Source organism: Lacerta agilis, chromosome 9 (genome assembly GCF_009819535.1).
Source record: "Lacerta agilis isolate rLacAgi1 chromosome 9, rLacAgi1.pri, whole genome shotgun sequence".
In the NCBI taxonomy this organism is placed as follows: domain Eukaryota; kingdom Metazoa; phylum Chordata; class Lepidosauria; order Squamata; family Lacertidae; genus Lacerta; species Lacerta agilis.
Genome location: NC_046320.1, coordinates 52,788,401 through 52,814,231, shown reverse-complemented (window position 1 = coordinate 52,814,231; position 25,831 = coordinate 52,788,401). Strand labels below are relative to the sequence as shown.

At 41.9% G+C, this 25,831-nt stretch overlaps 1 protein-coding gene across 1 annotated transcript in view; it reads right to left on the bottom strand.

The window, feature by feature from the left end:
* Positions 1–11,974: 11,974 nt before the first annotated feature.
* The window catches only part of CXXC4 (CXXC finger protein 4), a 51,468-nt gene continuing 37,611 nt past the window's right edge, over positions 11,975–25,831 (bottom strand). The window contains exon 2 of the mRNA XM_033160355.1: positions 11,975–12,191. Within this exon, the coding sequence (XP_033016246.1) occupies positions 12,147–12,191 (45 nt within the window). The 3' untranslated portion in view covers positions 11,975–12,146. The remainder of the gene's footprint in view (positions 12,192–25,831) is intronic.

Here is a 25,831-nt window from a genome sequence, read left to right as displayed (position 1 = left end):
GCAGCTTGACTTCACCCCCTCCATTGTCTCCTGAGACAGACAGATGCCAACAGCAACAACTCTAGAAGGTATCATCAAAAGAGTCAGAAGATCCGTATTCCCATTTTGTCTCCACTGATGTCTTATATTGCATGCTGGCAAATCACTTCATCACTGTTTTCCCCTCCCAAACATTCCTTATCCTGTCTCTTTAGACGACAAAGTTTTTAGACCATGGATGACCTCCATGGGGCCAGATCTTAGTTGGGTTCATTTTGGTACTTCCTTCCTCCTTATCCAAATAATTATACTAATAATTGTCTTTTAAGGAAGAGTTATGCATATAATTAGAACCTGATTAGTTTGCAAGTGAGAATTTAATGATGATCGCTATCTCTGGGCAAGCATGTGGAACCTTGCAGGATCGTGACATTAATAATTGCCAAGGAGTTCCTTGGAGAAATACTTCAGAAGAGGAAGTGGCTAGTGGTTAAAACAACATTGCAGCTCAGTTCTTATAATAAGACTATCTGTGCAGCCATGCTGAGTCTGTGAATCCATTGAGTTTTTCCTTATGTGCGGCTCTGAAGAATAATATTTTCTTTGTGGAGAAGAAAAAATGAGATTAAACTGAGAGCCCAGTATGATTCGATGAATAGCATGTTGGACTCAGGAAGCATTAGTTCAAATTGCAGCAGAGTCAACAAACTGGGTGGCCTTGGGCAATTCATTGGATGACAGTCCCATTTCCCATTCTGTCAACTGGGAGTAATGGGAACCTGCCTCACAGTTATTGAGACGGCATAACATAAAGCTTGCTGAGGACTTTCTGCAGATTGGAGCTGAAAACACATTAAATCTGGAACAGGGAGCATGTGATTCTCAGAGTGTGGTTGGACCTCAGCTTCCAACAACCCCAGCTAACATGGTTATCGGTCAGGCATGACAACACCTGGAGAACCAGAGTTTTCCCAGCTATGCTGTAAAACATGGGTGGAGACAAAGATCTGCACAACTGGTTCTGCCCATGTAAGGGGGTTTGTGGGCTTGTGTTTCTTGAACAAGAGCTTCCCATCCTTTGTGATAACTTACTTTTGGAAATGAGAGTTTCATGGATGAGGAGTTGCAATGTAAAGTGGATTCCAGTATTGCTGCCCTAGTCTCTCTTCCTCCTCTGAAAACCACTGGTACTAGCAGAGCGCTCAAGAACTAAGTTTCATCCTGTGATGGCCACTTTAACATCTCCCCATGGTAGGATTTAAAATGTTGTTCCTGATCTCAATGTTCTTGAAGCTCCTACAGCTGGTCCCATTAACTTCCTGTTCTGGGTTCTACTCTTTGTTGTTCAGTCGTTCAGTCGTGTCCGACTCTTCGTGACCCCATGGACCAGAGCACGCCAGGCACGCCTATCCTTCACTGCCTCCCGCAGTTTGGCCAAACTCATGTTAGTAGCTTCGAGAACACTGTCCAACCATCTCATCCTCTGTCGTCCCCTTCTCCTTGTGCCCTCCATCTTTCCCAACATCAGGGTCTTTTCTAGGGAGTCTTCTCTTCTCATGAGGTGGCCAAAGTACTGGAGCCTCAACTTCAGGATCTGTCCTTCTAGTGAGCACTCAGGGCTGATTTCTTTGAGAATGGATAGGTTTGATCTTCTTGCAGTCCATGGGACTCTCAAGAGTCTCCTCCAGCACCATAATTCAAAAGCATCAATTCTTCGGCGATCAGCCTTCTTTATGGTCCAGCTCTCACTTCCGTACATTACTACTGGGAAAACCATAGCTTTAACTATACGGACCTTTGTCGGCAAGGTGATGTCTTTGCTTTTTAAGATGTTGTCTAGGTTTGTCATTGCTTTTCTCCCAAGAAGCAGGCGTCTTCTAATTTCGTGACTGCTGTCACCATCTGCAGTGATCATGGAACCCAAGAAAGTGAAATCTCTCACTGCCTCCATTTCTTCCCCTTCTATTTGCCAGGAGGTGATGGGACCAGTGGCCATGATCTTAGTTTTTTTGATGTTGAGCTTCAGACCATATTTTGCGCTCTCTTCTTTCACCCTCATTAAAAGGTTCTTTAATTCTTCCTCACTTTCTGCCATCAGGGTAGTATCATCAGCATATCTGAGGTTGTTGATATTTTTTCCGGCAATCTTAATTCCGGTTTGGGATTCATCCAGTCCAGCCTTTCGCATGATGAATTCTGCATATAAGTTAAATAAGCAGGGAGACAATATACAGCCTTGTCGTACTCCTTTCCCAATTTTGAACCAATCAGTTGTTCCATATCCAGTTCTAACTGTAGCTTCTTGTCCCACATAGAGATTTCTCAGGAGACAAATGAGGTGATCCGGCACTCCCATTTCTTTAAGAACTTGCCATAGTTTGCTGTGGTCGACACAGTCAAATGCTTTTGCGTAGTCAATGAAGCAGAAGTAGATGTTTTTCTGGAACTCTCTAGCTTTCTCCATAATCCAGCGCATGTTTGCAATTTGGTCTCTGGTTCCTCTGCCCCTTCGAAATCCAGCTTGCACTTCTGGGAGTTCTCGGTCCACATACTGCTTAAGCCTGCCTTGTAGAATTTTAAGCATAACCTTGCTAGCGTGTGAAATGAGTGCAATTGTGCGGTAGTTGGAGCATTCTTTGGCACTGCCCTTCTTTGGTTCTACTCATCCTTGTGCATTTGTTCCTCTTCCCCTCGCAATCCAACTGTGTCACTTGGAGTATTTGTTAGGGAACATTGCTCCTGCAGTACAACTTGATCCCTTTTCCTGGGGAACCCATAGGTGTTCATTTGCATGTCTCCTTCCCATTGGACTTCATGGCCAACTGGCTACTGTGGTTTGAAGGTCCAGCGGGCTCCTGTTGGTGGATCATGGGGTTCTATTAAAAAAAGAGAAAGCAAACAAAGTAGATCCCACCAGCCTGAAGTCTGCCCATCCCTGATAGCCAAGAAGCAATTTTTAAAAGTAATCTTTGGATTTGGTGTTATCATTACTCCACCCCACCACCAAAAATGTTAAGAGGAAAACTTGAAGAAGACTCACCTTCACTATTTAAATTTTCTTAAACTGAAACCGGCATATCAACCACAGCACATCACTGTAAAGACATGGATGAAAATCTGCGCCACTTTGAAAAGCCTGGCTTCAAACACTTTCATCTTTGTTGGGCATTTGAAAGCAAAAAAAAAGCAAAGAACAACGAACTGGATCCAGCATTCCAGAGAGTGGAGCTTCACTCATCAGGACACTCTCACCAAAGGAAGTGGGGATCCCTTTCTTGACAATTCCCTGTACTTCTTGAACATCTGCTCTGGGAATATAATGTGGGTGGTGGTGCAGCAGCAGCAGCAGCAGCAGGGAAACAGAGGTCCAGTGTGGTGTAGTGGTTAGAGTCCTGGAGACCAGGATTCAAATCCCCACTCAGCTATGAAGTTTGCTGGGTGACCTTGGGCCCGTGACTGTCTCTTAGCCTGAACTACCTCACAGGGTTGTTGAGCAGATAAAATGGGGAGGAGGAGAACGGTGTATGACACTTTGAGCTCTTTGGAGGAAAGATAGGATATAAATGTAATAAAACTTGCCTTGTTGTTCCAGGGCGAGCCTCTGCCAGATCTCAGTCCACTCCTTGAATGGAAGGAGTGTTTCTATTCATGGAAAGCCAACTCTGGATCCAATTTGGCATGTTCAGTTCAAAAGTTGTTGAAAATGGGGCGGGGAAGCAATCAAATTATCTTCTTCCTGAGCCAATTAGCATTTGATGCCGTCGTCTCGTTACTATGGTTTCCTCGTATTTCCGTAGAATATGACTTCAAACTTTATGTCAAAAACAATAAAAATGCAATCCGACACAAAATGAGGCATGCTCAAGATGACTGATATCATTGGGCTTAAGTGCACTTTACGCAGCGTTGGATTGAACCCAAAAACTTTAAGCTGTTTGAAGTCGTTCCAGGTGTTGGTAACCACAATATGGATTTACAAGGCAAAGGGACCTCTTTTTCCTTCCTCTTGGGAGTTTACAAGGCATCTATTGAACAGGACTTTGTACTATGAAGCAGTAAAATGGAGCTAAAATGCTTCTGCTGGTATTGAAACAGCTTCACAATCCAGAAATGTTTTAAGAGATTAACAAAATGGTGAGATCATCAGAATGATAATACAGCTTGATGTTGTAGCTCTGTGGAATTCTCCCCCTGCCCCGCCAATGTGGGTAACTCCATGAAGTATCAGCTCTCCTTCAACCAAGAAATATTTTGGAATTAATTGTATGAAGCTCTTTATATTCCCTAGGTATATACTTCTGAATCAGTAACTCTTTTTTTAATACAAATATTTACACCAGATCTTTATTTTAAAAAAGGTCTATTTGCAGCTGCAGTTAGTTTGCCAGCTATGCCCCCTTTTGGACCGAGATTATCAACCATGGTATTCCATGCTCTGTTGATCTCTAGAATGGGTTATTGCAATGTGCCCTTAAAGACAAATCTGAAACCTCAGTTGGTTCAGAAAGCAACCGGGGTTGCCTTTAGAACTTCTATAACCCCTCTTCTTAAATGTCTGCTAGTCTGGTTTTGGGCCCAATTCAAGTGACCCATACTAGCATTTATAGCCCTACATGACTTAGACTGCAGATATGTGAGAGACCGCCTCCTTTCCATACAAACCTTCTCAGGTGTTTCGATCAGCAGAGGAGGGCCATTTTGGGAGTTCCACCATCCACAGATGTCCAGGGGGTGACCTAGGAGAGCTTCTCAGTTGTGGCACAGTGTTGCATCTGGCATCTTCAATATACAACTTTCAGTGGATGCTGAAGATGCACCTCTTTACCTGGCCTTTGACACCTGAGATGTGTATTTTCAGGCCCCACCTTATTCTTGTGACTGTAATTTGTTTTAAATTATTGTAACTTGATCTGGGGCCTGCTGGTGCAAGGTGGATTAATAGTTCAATTCAGTGTTGTTTTTTTCTTTAAAAAAAATGTTGAGGGTACTCTCATTTTCCTACTCTTTGAAATACTTCCCCTCAATGAGGCCAAACTTAGATTCACAAAATGTTTAGAGGTATGTGTACCCCTGCATCCCCCCAGAAAAAAATCGCTGGTTCTAATAATAATAATAATAATAATAATAATAATAATAATAATAATAATAATAATAGATAATGGAAGTGACGTGTGATAAGCAATTCAAGAGACTTTTGTTGAATGCTAATAAAGAAAAAAACACTGAACATATTTCACACCAAAACCTTATTGCATTTATTGGAGTAAGTCTGAATTAAGAATCTGAACCTATTTTGGTTATTTTTTGTTATTTTTGCATGGTTGTTATCAAGGATAATCATTTTGTTATTTAAGATACCTCAAGTTTAACCTGTTCATGGAAAAAGAGAGATCTTTAGAGTACTAAATTCCTTTATTCAACAACACAGAAATATCACAAAAAACAACTTTACTGGGCAGATTGAATGGGTTTATACAGTTTTGTACATGCCCCATAAGTGATCTGAAATAAATACACCATTTTCAAAAACTGCTTTTTTTCATAATTGCACAAGCATACATACACTTTACACAAAGATCTATTAGAAAATTTAATAGATAACTGCACAGTTCAGAAATAGGAGAACAGTGTGAAAGGAGTACATTTTTGTGGTCTTTTTTTCTGAGGGGGGAAAAAGTAATCCTAGCTCCCTGCAATTGTGAAAATTGAATACTTTCTCACATTTGAGCTGTCCTTTATTTGCCAGGAATCAGCAGATCTCAGTGTGAAACTGCCAAATTTAATAAAAACAAAATCTGAAACATTTAGCTGTTACATGAGAACCATCCGTTTGATATCACTATGCATCCAACTATGATCAAAGACCCACCACTGATTTTTGCTGGATGTATTCGACCCTGGATGGTATGTTCATTTAATTGCTTTCTCTCTATTTTTTCTTTCATTATTTGATTACAGACACAGCCCGTTTAAAGACTTCATATTCTTTAGTGTTAATTGTGTGACTTGCATACCAGGGGGTTCTGAACAAAAGGGAATATTTCCTTTCTCTTACAGAGTTGACTATTATTAAGTCCTATAATGCCTAGGCATGCTTCACTTGCAACCTTACAGCTGAACAGGTTTATCTGAGGTATGGTAAAAAAAATAAAAATACTGCATTCAGTTTGGCAGACTCAGCGTTCTGTTCTAAAAGACATCAAAGTTGCAGTCTTTTGTCCCAATTCTTCCTGTATTTTGTGAGGCACACACAGAACCTTTCGCACAACATGTTTTGGTTCCCCATTCACTCCAATGGAATTGGGGACCTCTGCAATTGCATCCACTAGTTCACACAGAGTTGTCTGTTTGCTCAAAAATAGGAGAACTTCAGCACAAAACTGCTGGACCAAATTAGTGTGTGTGTGTGTGTGTGTGTGTGTGTGTGTGTGTGTGTAGGAGCAGTATTAGAAGTCCATATTATAAATGTTAAGGGTGCAATTGTATGATCCATTGGAGGGCATCAAAGTTGCTATAGGCTGGATTGACTCTTAACTCCGTGGTGTTAAGAGTGGAGCTCTGATCTTGGAAAGGAAGTTTTGACGGAGCTCCAATGTTGGAGAGGCAATAAGGAAGGCATTCCATGTGGGATCTAAAGGATTCCAAGCCCTCCTGGTCCCCTGTCCTGCCCACAAGTCAGGTGGGAACTCAGATATGCTTCTGAGCATGTCTAAACTCCTCCCTCCTTTTTACCTCCCATTGGAAACAATGGAGGGGAAATGGGGGGTGTAAAAAAAAATTAAGATATGTATGTGTAGAGTTTTCCACTGCCTTCACTACCACCCACCAAGCCAGGAGATCCTAGCAGAATGTTGGATGAGGTGGTCAAACCACCTTTGTCCTCCCCCATCAACACACACCAGTTAGGATTGCAGCCTAAATCGTTTGAGGAGGTTTCGGGAAACACAAATGAGATTCAAACCCCTAACAATAATCTATGTTACAAATGATAACCATATACAGGAGAAAAGAGGCTAAGAGGTCAGAAAAGAGATTTCCTTCTTCAAAACACTCACAACTAAAATACTCTAAATATATGCACTACACATCATACAAATTGTGTGTCAATGAAACAAAAATTCTTGATGAGGCTGGTAGACATAGACTAAAAGAAATTCCAATAATAATAATAATTGCGGGGATCCAAGTAAATGTATCCATGTCCTTTTTAATAATTATAATTATAATTGACAGTTTTGGAATTTTTAACCATTCGGATTTGACATGTAAAAAACATCACAATTACGATATACAAATTCATCAGTTCTTCTGAAATCAATCAAAACAAAACAAAACATAAAAACCCAGAAATGAAACCACATTGACACATGCAACATCAGGGTATTAAGACAGTTAGTACATTGCTATGAGTCATTGTACACCTAACGTAGCCTGAACTGAATTTTACTGTCCCTACTTTTAACCGCGATCACAAAAGATCTTCCAAACAAGGCAAGCTCAACAGCCAGTTGGGTCAGTAAGGCTTCTAGCATTTGCTATATTGATAATCAATTATCCGTTGTTTCTTAATAATAATAAAAAGTTTGGGGCTTTTTCTTCTTTGAATGAAAAAAGGCCATATACAACTTCTTTACTCTAGAGAAGGATATGGGTTTCTCCTCCTCCCATGTTCCCTTTAGGGAAAGCTTCAGAGGGCTACATCCCTGCGGTACATGGGGCCAGAGGCAAAAACCAACAGAGCAATAAATGGAATTGTGATCTTTGTGCGATAAGCTTGTTTTTACACACCTTTGCACGCCCCTCTTTATCCTCCATTCAGGTAAACAAGAGGCACCATCAGAGTTCAAGGATACACTTCAGTGAGGCAAAAACCCTCAGGGAAGATGTGAAACAGGGCTGCTGAGAGGTGTGGTGTGGGGAAGGGTCCCGGGAGACAGGTAAATCCCCTGGACCTGAGGTTTCCCCCACTTATGTAGATTTAAAGTAGAGAAACTTTCAAGGGCACATCCAGGATGGCACTCAACCAGAGGTGCAGGAAGTATCTCTGGGGAAGGGCAGAGGGATATTTCCAAAGGGATATCTTCAGAAGCATCTTGGCAAGCCAGCCCAAACTGGTTCTTCAACCCAGAGATGCCTTCAAGGTGCCCATGGGAAATTACTTATAGTTCAAGAGGTGCACTTTAAGAACTTGTGTGGTGCTACAGGAGATGCTTGGGCTTACCTCTTAGGACATGTATAGTAGCCATTTTGGACAGCAAAAACCTAGACCAGCCCTGAGAGGCATCATTGTGTGCCACAATACCACACACTTGGGTCCAAAGTCTAGGGATTAGAAGCTTCCGGTCTCCACAGTTGAAGCTGCCTGGAAGGGCCCTTGAACTCATCATTTTACAGGGACCTGGTACAAACCTATTTACTGTATTTAATTAAAAGGAGTAGCCCAGCTGAGAGGTAGGTGTCCCCTACTAGGACATGGGAACATTCACACGAGCACTTCTCATACATTACAACTCTTCATAGCAAGATTGTATCCTTTCATTTGAGCTTTCCAGTACAAAGCCATAGAGAAAATGTTCCAAAGATGTATAAAGTTGAGCTGTGAAAAGAACCTGGAACTGCACACACAGTCCTCAAAAAGTTAACCCCATGGATCTAATAGAAAATAATGTGCCTCAAGAGCTCCTTTTGAACCCTTAAATTCCATTGTTTTCAATGAGACTAATTCTGGGAATAATATGTAATTGTGTTGTCGGACATAACACTAAACCATGGTTTAACATTACCCAAGACAAGCACAGTTTATCATGCTGTCAGAACATGTGGTTTAGCATGCTGTGCAATAAAGATTAACAATGGTTAGTGAAAACATCCTATCTTTATAAACTATGGTTTAAAGTTGGCTTGTTTCCACTGACTATAGTTAAGATTAACCTGAATTTGTCTGGATTTCAAGGATAATGCAAGTTGTATTGTACTAAAATGCAAGTGGGAGCTTTCAGACTCCTCATGGTTGCCCCGGAGGAAGCTCATAGTCCTGGGGTGGAAGCTAGACTTGCTGTTGTAATGCTAAGCTATGGTGCAGCACTATGCCTGAGCCAGAGCTATGTCCTTGCTGTGTAGTGAGAGAGAGAACCAATTCACTCTTCTGGTGTTACTCCTCAAATGCTACTTTCAAGGGTTAAACAAAATTGATATGATAAAAGAAATCTTTAAAATAACAACACTCCTGGTTTTAAAGGCAGCTGAAAACAAGCTAGAGAGAGGAAATGATTCATTGTGGTGGCCTTTTCTGCTCATCTGAAATCAAAACTCTTTGATGCTGTCCAAAACATCTAATACTCTTCAAACCTGTCAGTTTCCCCCATGATAAAAAAAGAAAGGAAAGAGAGGGGAAATAGATAAGGTAACAGTCCGAAATAAAATGTTTTGTGGGCATGTTGCCCTATTATTGGGCCTGTGTGTGCATTAGGATTCTGTACTTAAATTTCTGCAGCGAGGCATTCCAAGACAGGAGTACATTATGCAAAATAGCCAGCTCTGTGTATGTTTGAATAAGGAAAAGGGCTTGTGAAACTCTAATGGAGGGAATACATATGTGAAGTGGCATGCACAAGATCACCCCCAATTGTATTACGTTAGTTGGCCAGGAATATCTGCCACCCCCTGGTTCTCTACTCAAAATGGTCAATGTGGACTGGAATCTTCACCCTGAAACCTGCACCGCAAGGATGGGAAACCGATTATTTTGCATATGGCAGGGCAATTGTAAACTAAACAAAATTGCACCCTTAAAAGCCTACATAGGAATGTGAGTTTAGTGATTACAACATCCCTTCCCACCACAATTACTGGGAAACGCCATACAAACAACCTCTGGTCTGCAAACTGTTGGCAAACTGCAGGCATGTTTTCAGTTTTTTCTGCAATCCAAGGGTGGGGATAAGCCTATTATTTCTAAAAGTTGTATATATAATTAATATTGGCTGAAAATTTCAGGATTAGGTGGGATTCCTCACACTCTGTGTTCAAGAAGTCTTGAGCAGAACTGAGGCTATGAACCCTCCAGAACACCTTTCTTAATAATTTGTTTCTATCCACCTGCTATTGCTCCCTCCGCCAATTAAACAAAGTACTAATCTTAACAAGATGGCTATGAAGTAATCTGGGGGAGATTTTTTTAAAAATCGTTCTCCTACATTGGGTTTTTAAAATTCATTTCTGAGACTGCAATCCTATGCACAGTTACCTGTTCAATCTCATTGAACTCCGGGGGGGGGGGGGCTTACTTATGAATGGGCATGTATGGGATTTTGCTATGAACGATTTAACCAGAACCTAATCAGCAAAGCCAATGGTTTGTCGGTACAGTTAAAATTCCATGTCGAGTAATTCCACTGACTCCCAGCAGGGCCAACAGGACAAAATTAGGCAGGGAAAAATATAAATCACATCCCCCGCCCCAATTTTAATTGCATTAGAAGTGCTAATATTTGTGAACACTGTAAAGATATTCAGGCTCTCAATAACCTGCAGAGAAGATGTAACACCATCTAAACTTACAAACTATTCTAAGAAATAAATGTTGCACATAGGGCAAAAATAGTTAAAGATACATTATAAAGGGTTTTTAAAAAAAATCCTATGGAAAGGTCTATAAAACAACTTCCAGAGGGAAGGTAAATATATTGAATGACAAATTTCCACCTCCCCACCCCCCGCCCCCAAAAAGGTATGGTACTCTTTTCATTTTGTATCTTAAAACAACTTTGATATAACTCTCTGTTAAATCCTTTCTGTGTGTCCTCTTATGCTGTAAACTCTATTTTGTGGTGCAGTGCAAAGTGGGTCTGCTAAATGTACATGCTTTGGACGGATCCCGTTCTGTAAAGCTCTTTCCGAAGCAATGCAATTACGCATTTGCTACTCTAATATCGTGCTGACAAACAATTAACTTTTACATTTTATGTCTTTCCTTTTCGTACAACAGTATGGTCCAAAAGGTATTTGTTGGATGCATAATAATCTTTACTCTTGCACAACTTCATATCAGGTATAAATGGTAAAGACAGTGCTGCTACTGGACAACTGGCAAAAATAATACTTAAAAAAACTTGGATTTATTGCTCCGGATTTAACTTGCAGAACCACACTGTTGTGTACAAACAGTTACTCTCCATAGACGCTCAGACGTGATTGTCTCTTTGTGTCTAAACACACAAAATACAAGCTGCTATCTGTACAGTTTACAGTACTGAAACACATATATTGGAAAATGAAGTATAGATATGGTACTTTGTAAAGATACATTATTTTATAGCAGGGGTTTACCCAAACTTTTTTTTTTACAGCCACTTTAAAAATAGACAACAACTTCACTAGTATAGCTAAATTACATCAAAGAAAGAATTGGTGTACTGAATGTGAGTCAACTGGCCAATTCCCCCAGGGTCCCAGATGTGGTGGTCTCCTGATAAGAGAGTGGCCCTCACGAGCTGGTTAGAGTCCTCTGATATGGTGTGTTCCTTTATTTGGAGGGGTCTTTAGATAGGAAAACAAATGACGGCAGCTAAAACTGGAACCAGTTGCTAAAAACGCAGCTGGGTCATTTGGGGGAAAGGTGGGCAGCAGTGGAGGGAGGGACAAGTGACCGCAAGGTGGGCTTTTCTGAACAGCATGAAAACACAAGACAGTGAACGTGAACATGATGAGTTAGGAGCTCAAACAGTACTATCTTATGTTCAGGCATTTCAGTGGGGGGGGGAGTCTGCTTTATCGTCACAGGTAGGTAGCCGTGTTGGTCTGCCATAGTCAAAACAATTTTTTTAAAAAAATCCTTCCAGTAGCACCTTAGAGACCAACTAAGTTTGTTCTTGGACAAACTTAGTTGGTCTCTAAAGTGCTACTGGAAGGATTTATTTTATTTTTTATTTTGTTTTGCTTTATCGTCGATAGGTTATTCAAAGTGGCTTTCCCTTCCCCTCTTACCCGGAGACCATCCTAGTTCATAATTTGTTTTTTTTGTTTTTTGTTTTTGAGGAAACCCCTATACATAAATGAAAATAGTTATCTGAATATATTCTTCAGTGGTGGACTAAGCAGTTTCTTAAAACAAGACCTTAGCTTGCCATTCACTTCAGGCTGCCTTGAAAATAAGATAATACTACTGCTTAAAAGAACCATCGGAATGCTTCGGCGCTGGGAACTGGTGTTCTCTATAAAAAAAAGCAAGAAAACAAGTTAAGCTTTCTTTCCATTGTGCATTGTAAGATTTGTTCTTTCTTTTCATTCACCTGCTTTGTTTTGCTCTTTCCTCGACGTGTCAATCATGCCCTCCAGTTATCTAGGTATTATACAACACCTCATGATGTTTTAATTATCCAAAGCAATACCTCAGCTTAGCAAAGGTGCCATTTTAGTAATCAGGTTTTATTTATATATATATATATTTTAAAACTCCCTTTTATTTCACAACCGCTGTTGGAGGAACCGCTGGCAACCAAAGCACGTCCCACCAATTGGAAACCAAACATCACCCTTCTGATGAATGTATATGTGATTGAGATGTATTTATTTATATATTTAGCCATGAAGCACATATTTGGTAACAAAAAAATTAAATGAAATAGTAATAGAGTTCCAGTATATGGTCTAAAAGCATATGAGGTTACAACCTTGCTGAAGCTAAGCAGGGCTGAGACCAACCAGTGCCTGGATGGGGGACCATCTTGGAACCACTTGGATTCCAAGGTGGAAGAAAGGTAGGATATAAACACATTTGCAGCATAGTATTAAAAAAAAAAAAGCCAAAGACATCTCGCTACACATTAAAACAAAGGAGTTCAGTGGCAGCTTAAAGTCTAAAGGTTGGAGCTAGACTTACAGTATCTGAAGAAGTGTGCATGCACACGAAAGCTCATACCAAGAACAAACTTAGTTGGTCTCTAAGGTGCTACTGGAATGAACTTTTTTATTTTTTTATTTTGTTGTAGCACCATCCTGACTATGTCTACTCAGAAGGAAGTCCTATTGAGCTCAATAGGGCTAACTCCCAGGTAAGTAGGGCTAGGACTGCAGCCACAGTCATGCATAGCCCCTTCCGTCTGTAGAAATGAGTGGGGGGTTGCAGACATCACGAGCCCTCCATGTGCACAGGGGATGGCTTTATCCCCTGGCATTCATTGGCCGAGCCCTGGGCGTGGTGCCCTGCCCAACCGACCAACTGGTGTGGCCGGCAGGGGCGTGCCTGCTGCATTTAAGCGGGTCTTGGTATGAGCTTTCGTGTGCATGCATAGGGCCGGCGCGTCCATTAAGGCGAACTAGGCAATTGCCTAGGGCACCAAGATGGAGGGGGCGCTGGCCAGGCTTGGGCGGGGGGGGGGGACGGGATGGGATGGGCTAGCAGCACCTTCTCTGCTGTAGCGGAGAGGTGCTGCTTGCCCCCTACACCACCCCAGGCTTTGGCGGGGGCCGGGACGGGCGAGCAGCAGCTTCTCTGCTACAGCGGAGAAACTGCTGCTTGCCTCTCCACCCCCACCCCCACCTCCTGCTAAAGGGGGGCGCCAGAAGGTGGTCTCGCCTAGGGCGCAAGAAACCCTAGCACCGGTCCTGTGCATGCACACTTCTTCAGATACACTGAAACAGAAGTCACCAGACCCTTATATATAGTGAGAGAGTGGGGAGGGGTATTACTCAGAAAGGTGGTGGGAATGGGTGATTGACATGACAAAGCTGTTCTTAGCCATCTCACCCCTTGCTTTTTCCTTTAAGACCAATTGCAGTCATCAACAGGTTTTCCACACCTATCAGCCAATCACCCATTCCCACACGAAATCACCCATTCCCACATGAAAGCTCATACCAAGAACAAACTTAGCTGGTCTCTAAGGTGCTACTGTAAGGATTATTATTATTATTATTATTTTGTTTTGACCACAGGACTTCAGTTTGTCATGATTAATTTAAGTTCCCCTGATGCCAATGTGTCTACTCTAAGTATGATTAAATCAAAGATCCATCACTGAGAAACTTATTGTAGCATGAGCTTTAGTGGACTTCAGGTTTCAAGCCTAAGTGATTTATTTTGTTACTAAAACTTCAAGGTTCACCAAGTGGAGTCAGGTACAAAACTGTAGCTTGGAGGTAAAGGCAGGTGCAACATGCTGGCTCACCAATTACCTGCTGCACCCTATGAGCTAGATACTGCAATGCACAAATCTATGTTTGAGCTACCACAGACAAAAGATTCTAATGGCCACTTGATTTACACAAAGACATGGTCAAGGGCAACTAGTTAATACTCGTATTTTATAGGTAAGGAACACGGAGGCTATGACATGGGTGATTAACCAATAGATGGTCAACCTTGGCAGAATTTTTTTAAACTTGCATTTTTACTTGCTATTGTTGAATATTAGAAGTTAAAGTATTGGCAGTCTACTGCATATCAAGAGCTGCCATTATGTTCCAATTTTCCTTCTACCTGTACCATCCTATGTTGGATAAATGACAGCAAGCTCATCTCATGGGGGGGGGGGAGTTCACCTTTGAGGTTGTTTTTACAATTATACTCTGCTACAGTCTAACACAGCAACTTTCATGCAAAGTGAATTCTCTCTCTCTCTCTCTCTCTCTCTCTCTTCCTGCTTTCAGAAGTTAACCCAGAACTTTTACAAAATGATGAAGGTGACAGTATTGTTGTGGTATATAGACCATGATTGTTCCCTCTCTCATTCTCTCTCTCACTCTTTTGATAGCTTGAGAGATTAGGCCAGTACATTCACAATCGGTCACCTTTATTTTGTCACCCTCTCATACAGCCCTGTGTGCATTATAATGTGTACTTGAAAATGTCCATTCACTTCTCTGGATGGAACAGTTAAATATTGCATCTAGAAAGGCTAGATGCTAGAGAGAGAACAGAGTTTCTGCACTTTTAAGATTGCATTCTGGCAGCGTGAAACTTCTTATGTCATTGTGCTACAGGGAAAAGTAGTATCGAAAGAACGAAAGAAAGAAAGAAAGAAAGAAAGAAAGAAAGAAAGAAAGAAAGAAAGAAAGAACCTTCTTTTGCACAACTTGATTAGCATAATAAGCAGTCCAGCACCAGCAGTAGCACAACAACAACACACCATCCAAGATTACGAGACTGACTAAAAGGCTGTTGAACTCCCTCAGTCCCCAGAGCACTGGTCACCAAGTATGGTGGCAAACATTGTTTTCAGCCTTATCTGGTTTCAGCTCTGCTGGGGCTTGCCTACATCCAGTTCCCAATCATAGGGAGAGATCAAGTAAACATTAAAACTGTAGAACCTCAGTGAAATGAAAACAAACATCAGAGCTGGGTATAATTAACATATTGACATCCTTTCACTACAAACTGAACTCAGTCGTACTGCACATGGTTTACAGAAACTCCCAGGTGCTATCTCTAGCATCTTCAGCTAGGGCTGGGGAAGACCCTCTATGGAACCCTGGGGAACTGCTGCTAGAGTAGACCCATTGCCTTAGCTAGGTACAGCAATGGAACTGTTTCCCTATAGCATCTAGACCAATCGACCATAAGGCAGCTTCCTATGTTCCTATGATAGAATGCAGACATACCCAGAAGATCCTGGGTAGATGACAAATAATCACACATTACTACTCTAGATATAAGCTCTTGACTTGGAATGCAATTCTGCTTATGGTTAGGCCACTTAAATCCCCTTGAGTTCAATGGGATTTAAGGAGCTTAATTGTGTGCAGGATTGCAGCCCAGGGGAATACTTCAAGTCTTAGTGACTTATGCAGGTCAAAGAGTTGGATTTGTACGGGGTGGTACATGAAGCTGGTGGGATGCAGGCATACTTGAAGCAAAGCAACTGCTCATTCAGCAAACAACAACACCCACCACCCCACAAAAAGAGGGTGGATGTGGGAAAGAAAATAGACAGTGAATTTGTGTCCATTTCTGTTTGCTCCTGAGCAAGATAACTTTAAAGTAGTGTGGCACCTGCTTGTCCAAAGAGCAGCACTGATAATTCCAACAAGTAACAGAGCCACAAGATAGTAAGCTTTTGCTTAGAGTTATTGTATGGATGCCTCTGTCTGCACCCCACTCTCCCCTTTCTTTTAAAACACCTGCATTAAGGCCCCTGCTGTACTGTACAGTTAAAATATCACTTTAAATAGTAATGGTTTCCTCCCCAAAGAATCATGGGAACTGTACTTTATTAAGGGTGCTGAACAGTGATGGATTTATGTATAAGCTAAACAAGCTATAGCTTAGGACCACATTCTCTTGGGGGGCCTCCAAAAAAAATTAAAGGAAAAAACACCTGGATGTACATTTCCAAAATATAAGATAAAAAACAAATAAAATAAAACCTACATACAGCAACGGTGTTTTGTGTTGTGTAGGCTCCAATTTGTTGTGTGCAAGTGGCTTTAGATACCTATTAGGTCCATAAATTATCATATAGAATATATTCAACACACACAAAAACAGTGACAATTTGTTGTCGACAAAGGACAGCTGGCCATATAAAGGGCCCCATTACCTTCAGTAGCTTAGGGCCTCATCAAACCTAAATCCGGCCCTGGTGCTGAAACATAAACAGACCTACAATTCCTAAAGTGATTTAACAATCAATCCCACTTCCCAAGGCATTCTGGGAATTGTACCCCTATGAGGGGAATAGGCAATCTCCTAACAGTAACTCTTTAATAACTGATAGGGGGGGAATCTTCCTTAAAATGAGATATCCAGCAGTTGTTCAAACATAAGGTCAAACCACAGTTTGGTGGTATATGAACAAACCTAGAGGAACCTTGTGCCTGTGTGCTCTCCCCACCTCATGAGCAGCAATTCGCTAATGCTCAATCCTGGTTTCAGGCAAATCAGAGTTTGCCAATGTCTGATCAGTGAAACTAAGGCTTGCACTAAGCGACAAATCAGGATCAGGCAGCAGGAAATTATTGCATGGGAGGAGATAGAAGGGGAGAAGAAGAGTTTAGGGCTCCTCAAGGTTCGTTTGCATAGCACCAAACCATTGCTTCACATTATGTCTGAAAGCAACCAGTAGGTTAAAAGGTACATGGATCCTTAGTCCATTCTAAAATATATGTAGACCAATTAGGTATTTTTAATACTTTATGGATTACATAATTTATAGCCTCCCTTCTGCCTCCAAAATTAGGGCACTCAGGTTGTCATACATCATCTGTTTTTGGTCTACAGCTGCCATTAGCCCTGACCATCTACTGTGATCATCTACCTGGCCATGGTAAGTGAGGCTGATTAGAGTTGCAGTGCAATATCTGGAGAGCATCACAGTGGCTACCTCGGGATACATAAACAGAAAATTAATTAATGATCAATAATGCACTATAATTAAGTCAATAAGAAAAACAATATTTAAAAGGCAGCAGATTAAAAGAAACCCATCAATAATTAGAGAAACAGAGGGCATCAATGAAACAACAGATAAATTAAAAGCTTATTGGAAAAGCAAGGTCTTCATCCAGCAGTGGGACAATGGGAAAGAAGGAGACAAGCAAACCTCCCAGAGAGTTCCATAGTCTGGATGCCATAACAAAAAAGACCCATTGTGCATCCCAAGCATACCTCAGAGTGTAACATAATGCACAGAAGGGCTGCCTCAGATAAACAGATATGGAGATTAACACAGGGACCAGAAGCCCATTAGGCATCATGGTCATAAGTTATTTAGTGATTTAGAGGCGACAGTAACCAGGACTTGGAATTGTGCACTGAAACAGACTGGTGGCCAGTGGGACTAGTAAAACAATGGTGTGGCATGCTACTACAAAAGCATGGCACCACACACAGCATTTTGTACTGCTGACATTTCCAGCCTTCAAAGGCAGCCCCATGTATAACAGGTTGTAGTAATCCAGTCTCCACATAAACAAGGCACGGCTGTGGACAGGTCCACTTTTCTCAGAAACAGGAATAGTTGCCGCACCAGTCTAAGCAGAGCAAAAGAACTTCTGGTCACAACTGCAATGTGGGAATTAAGTGCAATGCCAGAACCAGATGCAGTCTTTCAAGGGGAGTGCAATCATTTCCAGAAAGAGCTAACATTGCTGGGCCAGTCACCTTCCTAATCTAGAACAGTTCTATCTTATCTGGGTGTTTGTCCACTCAGATAATGGTTTAGAAGCTCTCCCCAAACTGAGATGGAAGGGAGATACAGAACTGAGGGGTATTTGCATATTGATGACAGCCATCACCCAGTGGTGTAGGAAGGGTGGGGCGTAGGGGGTGGGCCTTTCTGAAATAACGAGCTGTCTATTAAAGCGTCTGCATCTCCTGACGCAGAACAGAAAGTAAAGAGTACAACAGTAAATTACAATGACATCACATGTGTGAGAAGATTAGTGGGACCGGTGTTTCTCCCACAGGGTGAAACATGACCCTTAAGTCTTGTGACCTTGCTGCTACAGCGTTCGCAGCTCGGCATGTTATAATATCACAACAGGGCCACCCCGGGTTCCAGGGGAGGGGGGTGACACTCCCTGGCCCCTCCCGCCACTCCCCCGCCACCCAGCACCCCGTCCGTGCTTCTTTACGGACGGGCGGGGCAGCATCATGAGCCGCCGCTGGCTCGCCGTGGGAGCAGAAGTGCCAGCCTGGATGCACTACGCATGCCCGGAAATTCCAGGCATGCGCAGTGCATCCAACGTGCATTGTGATGCCCTGCCCCCAGGGGGGTGCCTCCGCTCTGCTGTCCCGGGCGGCGAAGAGGCTTCCTCCGCCACTGCCAACACCAAATATCTGGGAGAATCTTTCCTAAAGTTTCTAAAGGCCAAGGCATTGAACAGATATTATTCAGCACCAGCCTTCTGAAATCTTATCCTCCAGGAAAGAATGGAGTCACTAATATAGTATCCTCGAGCCTCATTCCAGCAAGACACACTTGAAGGATACTGCAGTTAAGGAACAGAGAACTTGTGTCCTTCCATATGTTGTTAGATTCCAACTCCTATCAGTCCCAGCCAATGGTCAGGGATGGTGGCACTTGTAGTCCAACATCTGGAGGGCCATAGGCTCCCCATACCTTCTATTGCAGGTGGCATTAAAAGCTGCTGAGAAGTCTAGCACAACCAGTAGGAATGAATTCCTCCACTTCAGTTCTTAGAGCAGATCACTCAAGAGGGCAACTGAAGGCATTTCAGTCACCAAACTGAGATGTAAAACAGTGGGAAGCCCCCTGAAATTATTTAATTCAGATTGTACAATTGGTTTTACTGTTTGTGTTTTAATGTGGCATGATTCGATTTAATTTATCATTAATTGGAATGTCTTTAATTGAAAATCAATAAACAAATTATTTATTTATTTAGTTATTTATTTATTTTTTTAAATGTATATTCTGCCTCATCAAAGGAATCCTGGAGTTGTGCTTCAAACTCTGTTCAAGCACCTCACAGAAGAATGGAATATTGCATACTGGGTAGTAATTATCCAGTAAGGTGGGATCTCAAGAGGGTTTCTTAAACAGAAGCCTAACCACTGCATTTTTTAACAGATTGTATCACTCTGTCTCTCAGGGAAGCATTAATCACTTATTACAACCACTGAGCCTGTCCTCTGTAAACTAGCCAGGATGAGCAGGGATCTAGGGCCTCGTATCCTCTCCAGATTCTCAGGTTGCAAAAGCTGAAAAGAATGCATAACAAAATGAGCAGCTATCAAATGTATATTGACAATGAAGAATCCAAGTCCGAACAGTTATGAACCACATTAGCCACCAAGTGCCTCACAAATCGGTCACAGTGGACCAATGAGAATTTTTTCCCATTCTTCTCAGGAGTAAAAAGCACCTAGCTTACATGGAAAGGCTCCACTTAGTTTAATACATCAGCAGATGGATGGAAGAGATCCTTTTTTAGCCTCCGCTACTCATGGGCACATCCGCCATCCCGCTCAGATGTTCTGCTGCACAACACCTTTGCAGAGCATGTCCAGAGGACAAGATTGAAACTGTGCTTAGAGGAGTGGTTGAAAGAGCTGGGTGTATGTAGCATGGAAAGGAGATTAAGGGATGGATTGACAGTAGGACAGAACATGCAGGTGACAGAAAAGACTTGTTCTCATTGCTGTGGCTTACCAGGAAGGAGAGAGGTGAAGTAATACAGTGTCAGATTGGCACAGTGCTGAATTGGTTCTGCCCGTGCTCTTGCACCATGCTGACCTCACGACCATCTTGTCCCTCCCCATCCTGGTAAGGCAGAGTGATGTCAGTGATGGGAAGTCAGATAAGTGCTACCATCCCACCGACTGCTACAATATCCTTGACAGATGACCATCGAGCCTCTGCTTAGAAGATATCTGTGAATAGTGTCACAAGACAGTCTGTCCCATGCACTCTTGAATGCTTCTCACCTTTGGGAAGTTTCTGCTAATTAGGAAATTCTGCCTCCTTGCAATTCCCACCCATTGGTTTTAGTCCTGCCCTCTGAAGCAACAGAGAACAACTCCGCCATGAATTGCATACTGCAGTTTAGGGCCTGCAATGAGTGGAGAGTTGCACTTGATGATCTCCGAAATCATTTCCAATGCTATGATTCCATGAACAGAATGTGTTCGAGAGCCCTATCATGCTCACATGTAGCTGCCATTCATTTAGATGGCAGAAGATTGTCCCAGTATTTATTCATGAGTTCTCTTTAAAACTACGTTGTTACAGTCTACTCTGTGACACTGAATTTCAGTGGTGACTGGTAGCCACTGAAACTGGCAGGGCATCCAAGAAGGTCACCGGAGATTAGGGGTGGGTGAAATGTATTTTTTTCTCAATTTCTCAGGCAGTTCTCCACTAAAATTTGCATTTTAGTGCACATTTCTCCTAATATACACTTTCTCGTATGCAATTTTACCTAATACAGTACATACATTTTTGCAAAGCACTTATGTGTAATATAATGAACTTTTATATGCTATTTACAGTAGATACACACACACACACACACACACACACACACACAAATATTGTACATGCATGTCAATTTTGTACACATTACTTGGCTGGAAGACTACATTGCAAAATTCAGAGAAAAGTGAATTTTGGATGTCTCAGTTTTGGTTCCCATATTGTTTCAGAAGGTGCAGATTACCGGTAGATAGGCTCACCTTTAAATGCAAAATGAATTGAAATTCTCCCTCATTGCTCCCACAGGCAGGAACAAATTGTTTTGCTTTTCTCCCCATTCTCCTCCCTAACAAAGCCATTGTGAGCACTTAAGCAATGCTCCACCTTGCCCTCCAATGTTTCTATGTCTATATTAGTTAAATATGGGGACAGGGAATCATATTTACTTTCTGAGGACTTGCAGATTTCTTTGTTTCAGAAAGGTATTCTGAATTCCCTGGTTTTCTTTGGTACTGGTGAATCCCAGGGTAGGAATTTATTTTCTCTAACTATCCCTGTTCTATACTGACACACACTGAGGTTGCAAGGTGTTACTAGTACCAAAGCAAAGTAAACATGCTTTTCAAAGCTACCTAGAGCACGGCACATATCGCTGCCAGACCTTTTCATGCAGCAGTGCGCAGGCTGTAAGATGGCTGCTGATAGTAAACAAGCACATGGATGTATAATTTATAAAGAAGTTGAGTATAAAAGGATATTGAGTTCAGAACGATGCCAAGCAACTCACGTCTGCCCAAATCAAATTCAAAGGAACATAAAAGGGGGTACATGTAAATAACACCTTTGTTTGAGCAAGGTATCGAAAAGAACTATAAAAAAGCCACCTTTCCCCTGAAAATGACAGGATTTGAGATGACTTTTTTCCCTTCTTCTTCTTCTTGCTACAGCATGTTTCAACAGACATGGCATCTCAATCGAGAGCAAATAAAGGTCAAGCAGACCTTAGCTCCAAATATGCAAAATGCTATTTTGGAACAACTAAGATTCTCTTTAATATTTCTGTTTCTATAATCCAGATGTGGGAAATATTGATGGGAACTGGAGGGCAAAAGGCTCAGCCACCTTTCTCCATTTGTTAACCCCAGAAGCTAGAATAGGAACGTTGGCATCCTGCCAAGTCCTTTGCATAAGCTCCCCTGCTTCCATTCTACCCCAATGAGAAAAGGCAGGATGAGCGGTGGGGATAATGATCAGAGCGCAGTGCCAATTTCCCTGGCAAGATCTTCATTCCCTGGCTCTCATTAATCTGCCCCGGGCTGGATCGTACAAAACCGGGGCTTGGAGATCACAAATGACAGCTAAAAGCCACCCAAGAATGTTGTCTGTCTGAGCTCTAGGAAGATATGGGTAAGAAATTTGTTTCAGTTGTCATTTAAAGGTGAATCTATCTACCCTAAGCAATAATCAATCCGAAGCACACTCATACTTCAAAATTTGCATTCCTCCAAATTTCGCAATGTAATGTGTACAAGTAATGTGTACAAAAATGCACATGCTCAGTAAAACGTGCATAAAAGTACAGATATTAGCGGGAATGTGCATGTGAAATTGCATTGTTTTAGGGATAATTGATTGCAAAAGTGTGTATATTAAGTAACATTGCATACAAAGATGTGTATACTAGGAGAAATTTTCACTAAAATGCTGGTGAATTATTACAAGGACTTTTTTGCGGCAGGGTATGTGTGTCTCACAAATTTATGTTGAAATGTGGAGAACTGAACAACAAATTGGAAAAAACCAAGAGAGAACCCAAAACTGACAGATTGGCCTATCCCTAGCTCTAAGGCAGAAGTGGGCATATTCAAACTTGTCACATCTACATTGTGTTTCTTTTTTCTTTTTTTACTAGAACCTCAAGATCCACCAGCTGGAACCAAGTGCAAAAGACATAGAATTAAATCGCAAGGTGCTTCTGAGCCGATCAGGAGCCAAGGAATCAGTTTTTGTCATCATAACAGAACTGAGCTCATAGTCCTGGTTAACATTCTTAATTTAAGTAGCCTAATTTAGGTGGGAAAAGCCATTTCATTGTTGCTGTTAAATAACTGGGAGCCAGAAACCCTTGCTGATCTACTGCAGATTGAGCTACAGTTGATCTGCTGCCATTGCCTTTCTACTTTGCCCCATTGCAACTCTGATATAAATAAAACACTGTAGAAAATGAAATCTAGAATGAACTGGGGGGGGGGAGTGGGTTCAAGTCACCTCTCAGCCATGAAGTTCACCAAATGCCCTCACCAACTTTTTATATGGATAAAAGGGAGGGGGCCATGTGTGTTGCTGTCCTGATCTCCTTGGAGGATAAAAATGTAATTTATAAATAAATATATATCCAGATACACAGAAGCAACTTGCTGGCTGGGTTAGAGCCGCTATGCTAGCATCAGGGAGCAGAGACACTACTTTACCTCCCTGCCTGTTGGTTACTGGGAGGGGGCAAAAGTGGGGAGGTCAGCATGGTGCAAATGCACTGGCAGGAGTGCCAGATTAGCTCTGCTGCTACATTTGCACCATGCCGACCTCTCTGCTGCCTCACCTCTCTCCTCACCAGTAAGCCAGATTGAGCCACCTGCCAGCAAGCTAGCATAGCAGCTCTGCCCCACCCTGCAAGCAGCTTCTGTGGTGATTCCAGAAAGATCCAGCCATTAATTAATTGCCTGGGTGTCAATAATGAAGGATGAGTACAGACACTGTAAATATTACATGGAAACTACTTTAAATCACTCTATGGGCATTTTCTCCAAAACAGTCCAAATGATGATGATGATGATGATGATGATGATGACATTGACACCACTGCATAAAATCAGCTTACCACATGATAACAGCTGCCACACAGTACAATTTAAAATAGCTTCCACGTGGAAGCTGTAATGCGTTGGCTGAATGACCTAATTCATTCTTTCTCTGCCACACTTCTCCATGGCAATCCCAGAGATCTGCCTCACAGGGTTGCTGTTGGAAGGAACGAGTTAAGAAACAAAAAGGCACACTCCTAGGGGCATTTCCAAGGTGGGGATAAACGTCGTTGGATTACAGATTTGGGATGCTGGAGGAATTTGAGTTCTGTGAATTCCAGTGTGAACTGACAGACAAAAGTATGGACCAAAACATAATTACCCTTTGGACTGCATACTACTCTGAATTTTGTGGTACCCCCCAAAAAAATGTAGCATATGAGTTCATTAAGAAAATATGTATTTAAATACAAATGGTTGTGCAGTGCTATTTTTTTTAAAAAAAAAAATATATGAATACAGAAACATTATAATACAGACTTATGAATGAACACGTGCAAATATGGGATGAAAGTAGGTTGATCGGATCATGCCTAATACAGGGGACTTGCTTCCAAGTAAAGATTGTCAGGATCTGGATGTACACTTTGCAGAATGCACAGCTAAATGCATATAAATCCCATTTATTTCCACAGGGCTTGCACACATGCAATTTGTAACAGGCTTGCAGCATCCAAATGCTACAGAAATTATTAATCATAATGATAATCTTTGATCCAGAGATTGGGCACTGCTATGCTTCCCCCCACCCAAAAAAAAACCCCAATCACATTTAAAAGTAAAAACAGCAACATCAAATGCATTTAGAGTTGGGGGGGGGGAATAAACCAAGATCATTTTAAACTCAGTTTGTGGAATGAAATCCTTTGGTTTTGCCTCTCTAAACAAGCAGAGTTAAAAAGCCAGAAGGAAATCTACCCATTTTAGTGGCTGAACACACACAGATGTGGAAAGCTAAAGTGCCCCAACCTCCTGGTTGTATAAATTCAACAGTCCCTGCTGGGGAATCAAAGTCTTGATGAGATTACAGTGAGTTTCTGGATTCTCGGCTATGCTTGCAGGGGGATCATTATCCTGAGTGACAGGAAAGACAGATTCCTCTGGAAGTTAGGGGGAGGGGAAGTCAGGAATAAAATTGGAATTGATCAGCATTGTTTAAGGCAACCTTCACTGCTTGTGCAGGTGCAAATACTGACAAACAGCAGCCTTGTTCCCCGGAGGAAACTCAAAAATCCTGCTGTTCCAGCTTCTGCTAACAGGTAATGCTATAAAAGCACTGGCAGCCTAGAAAATTTACCAAAACATAAGCCTGATAACCTTCAAGCCTTCAATTCTTTGTTCTGTGTGTCTTTGTTGGTGAATTTTAATAGAAAGGGGCATCCCCTCCCACAAACTAAAATAAAAGAAGGAAGTCTTACATACAATTTTCTGTTGTTATTACTGAGGCTGTGACTCTTGTTGAGTGATTTGAGGCAGGCGACTCTCTCAGCCTGGATGCGGGTGGCACTGTGGTCTAAACCACTGGCCTAGGGCTTGCCGATCAGAAGGTCGGCGGTTCGAATCCTGGTGCCATTGCTCAGTCCCAGCTCCTGCCCACCTAGCAGTTCAAAAGCATGTCAAAGTGCAAGTAGATAAATAGGTACTACTCTGGCAGGAAGGTAAACGGCGTTTCCATGTGCTGCTCTGGTTTTGCCAGAAGTGGCTTAGTCATGCTGGCCACATGACCCAGAAGCTGCCTGCAGACAAACACCTGATCCCTCGGCCTGTAGAGCGAGATGAGTGCCACAACCCCAGAGTCGTCCGCAACTGGACCTAAGGGTCAGGGGTACCTTTACCTTTACCTTACTCTCTCAGCCTAGCCCTGCACATCTAACAAAGTGCACAACCTGTGCACACAATACTTGAACAGTCAAACAAGTGTACACTCTTTCACACAAACAAGTGTAGGGGATCACAGTAAGTAGCACCAAATACAGGTTATTGGTTCACAATATTTTGATAGCAATTAGAGATGAAGCTGGGCTAATGAGGATAACTCTAATTACTGAATATTATTATATAATATTGTGCAAGACTACATTGTTGTATAATGCTCTACTATCAATCAGAGTAAAT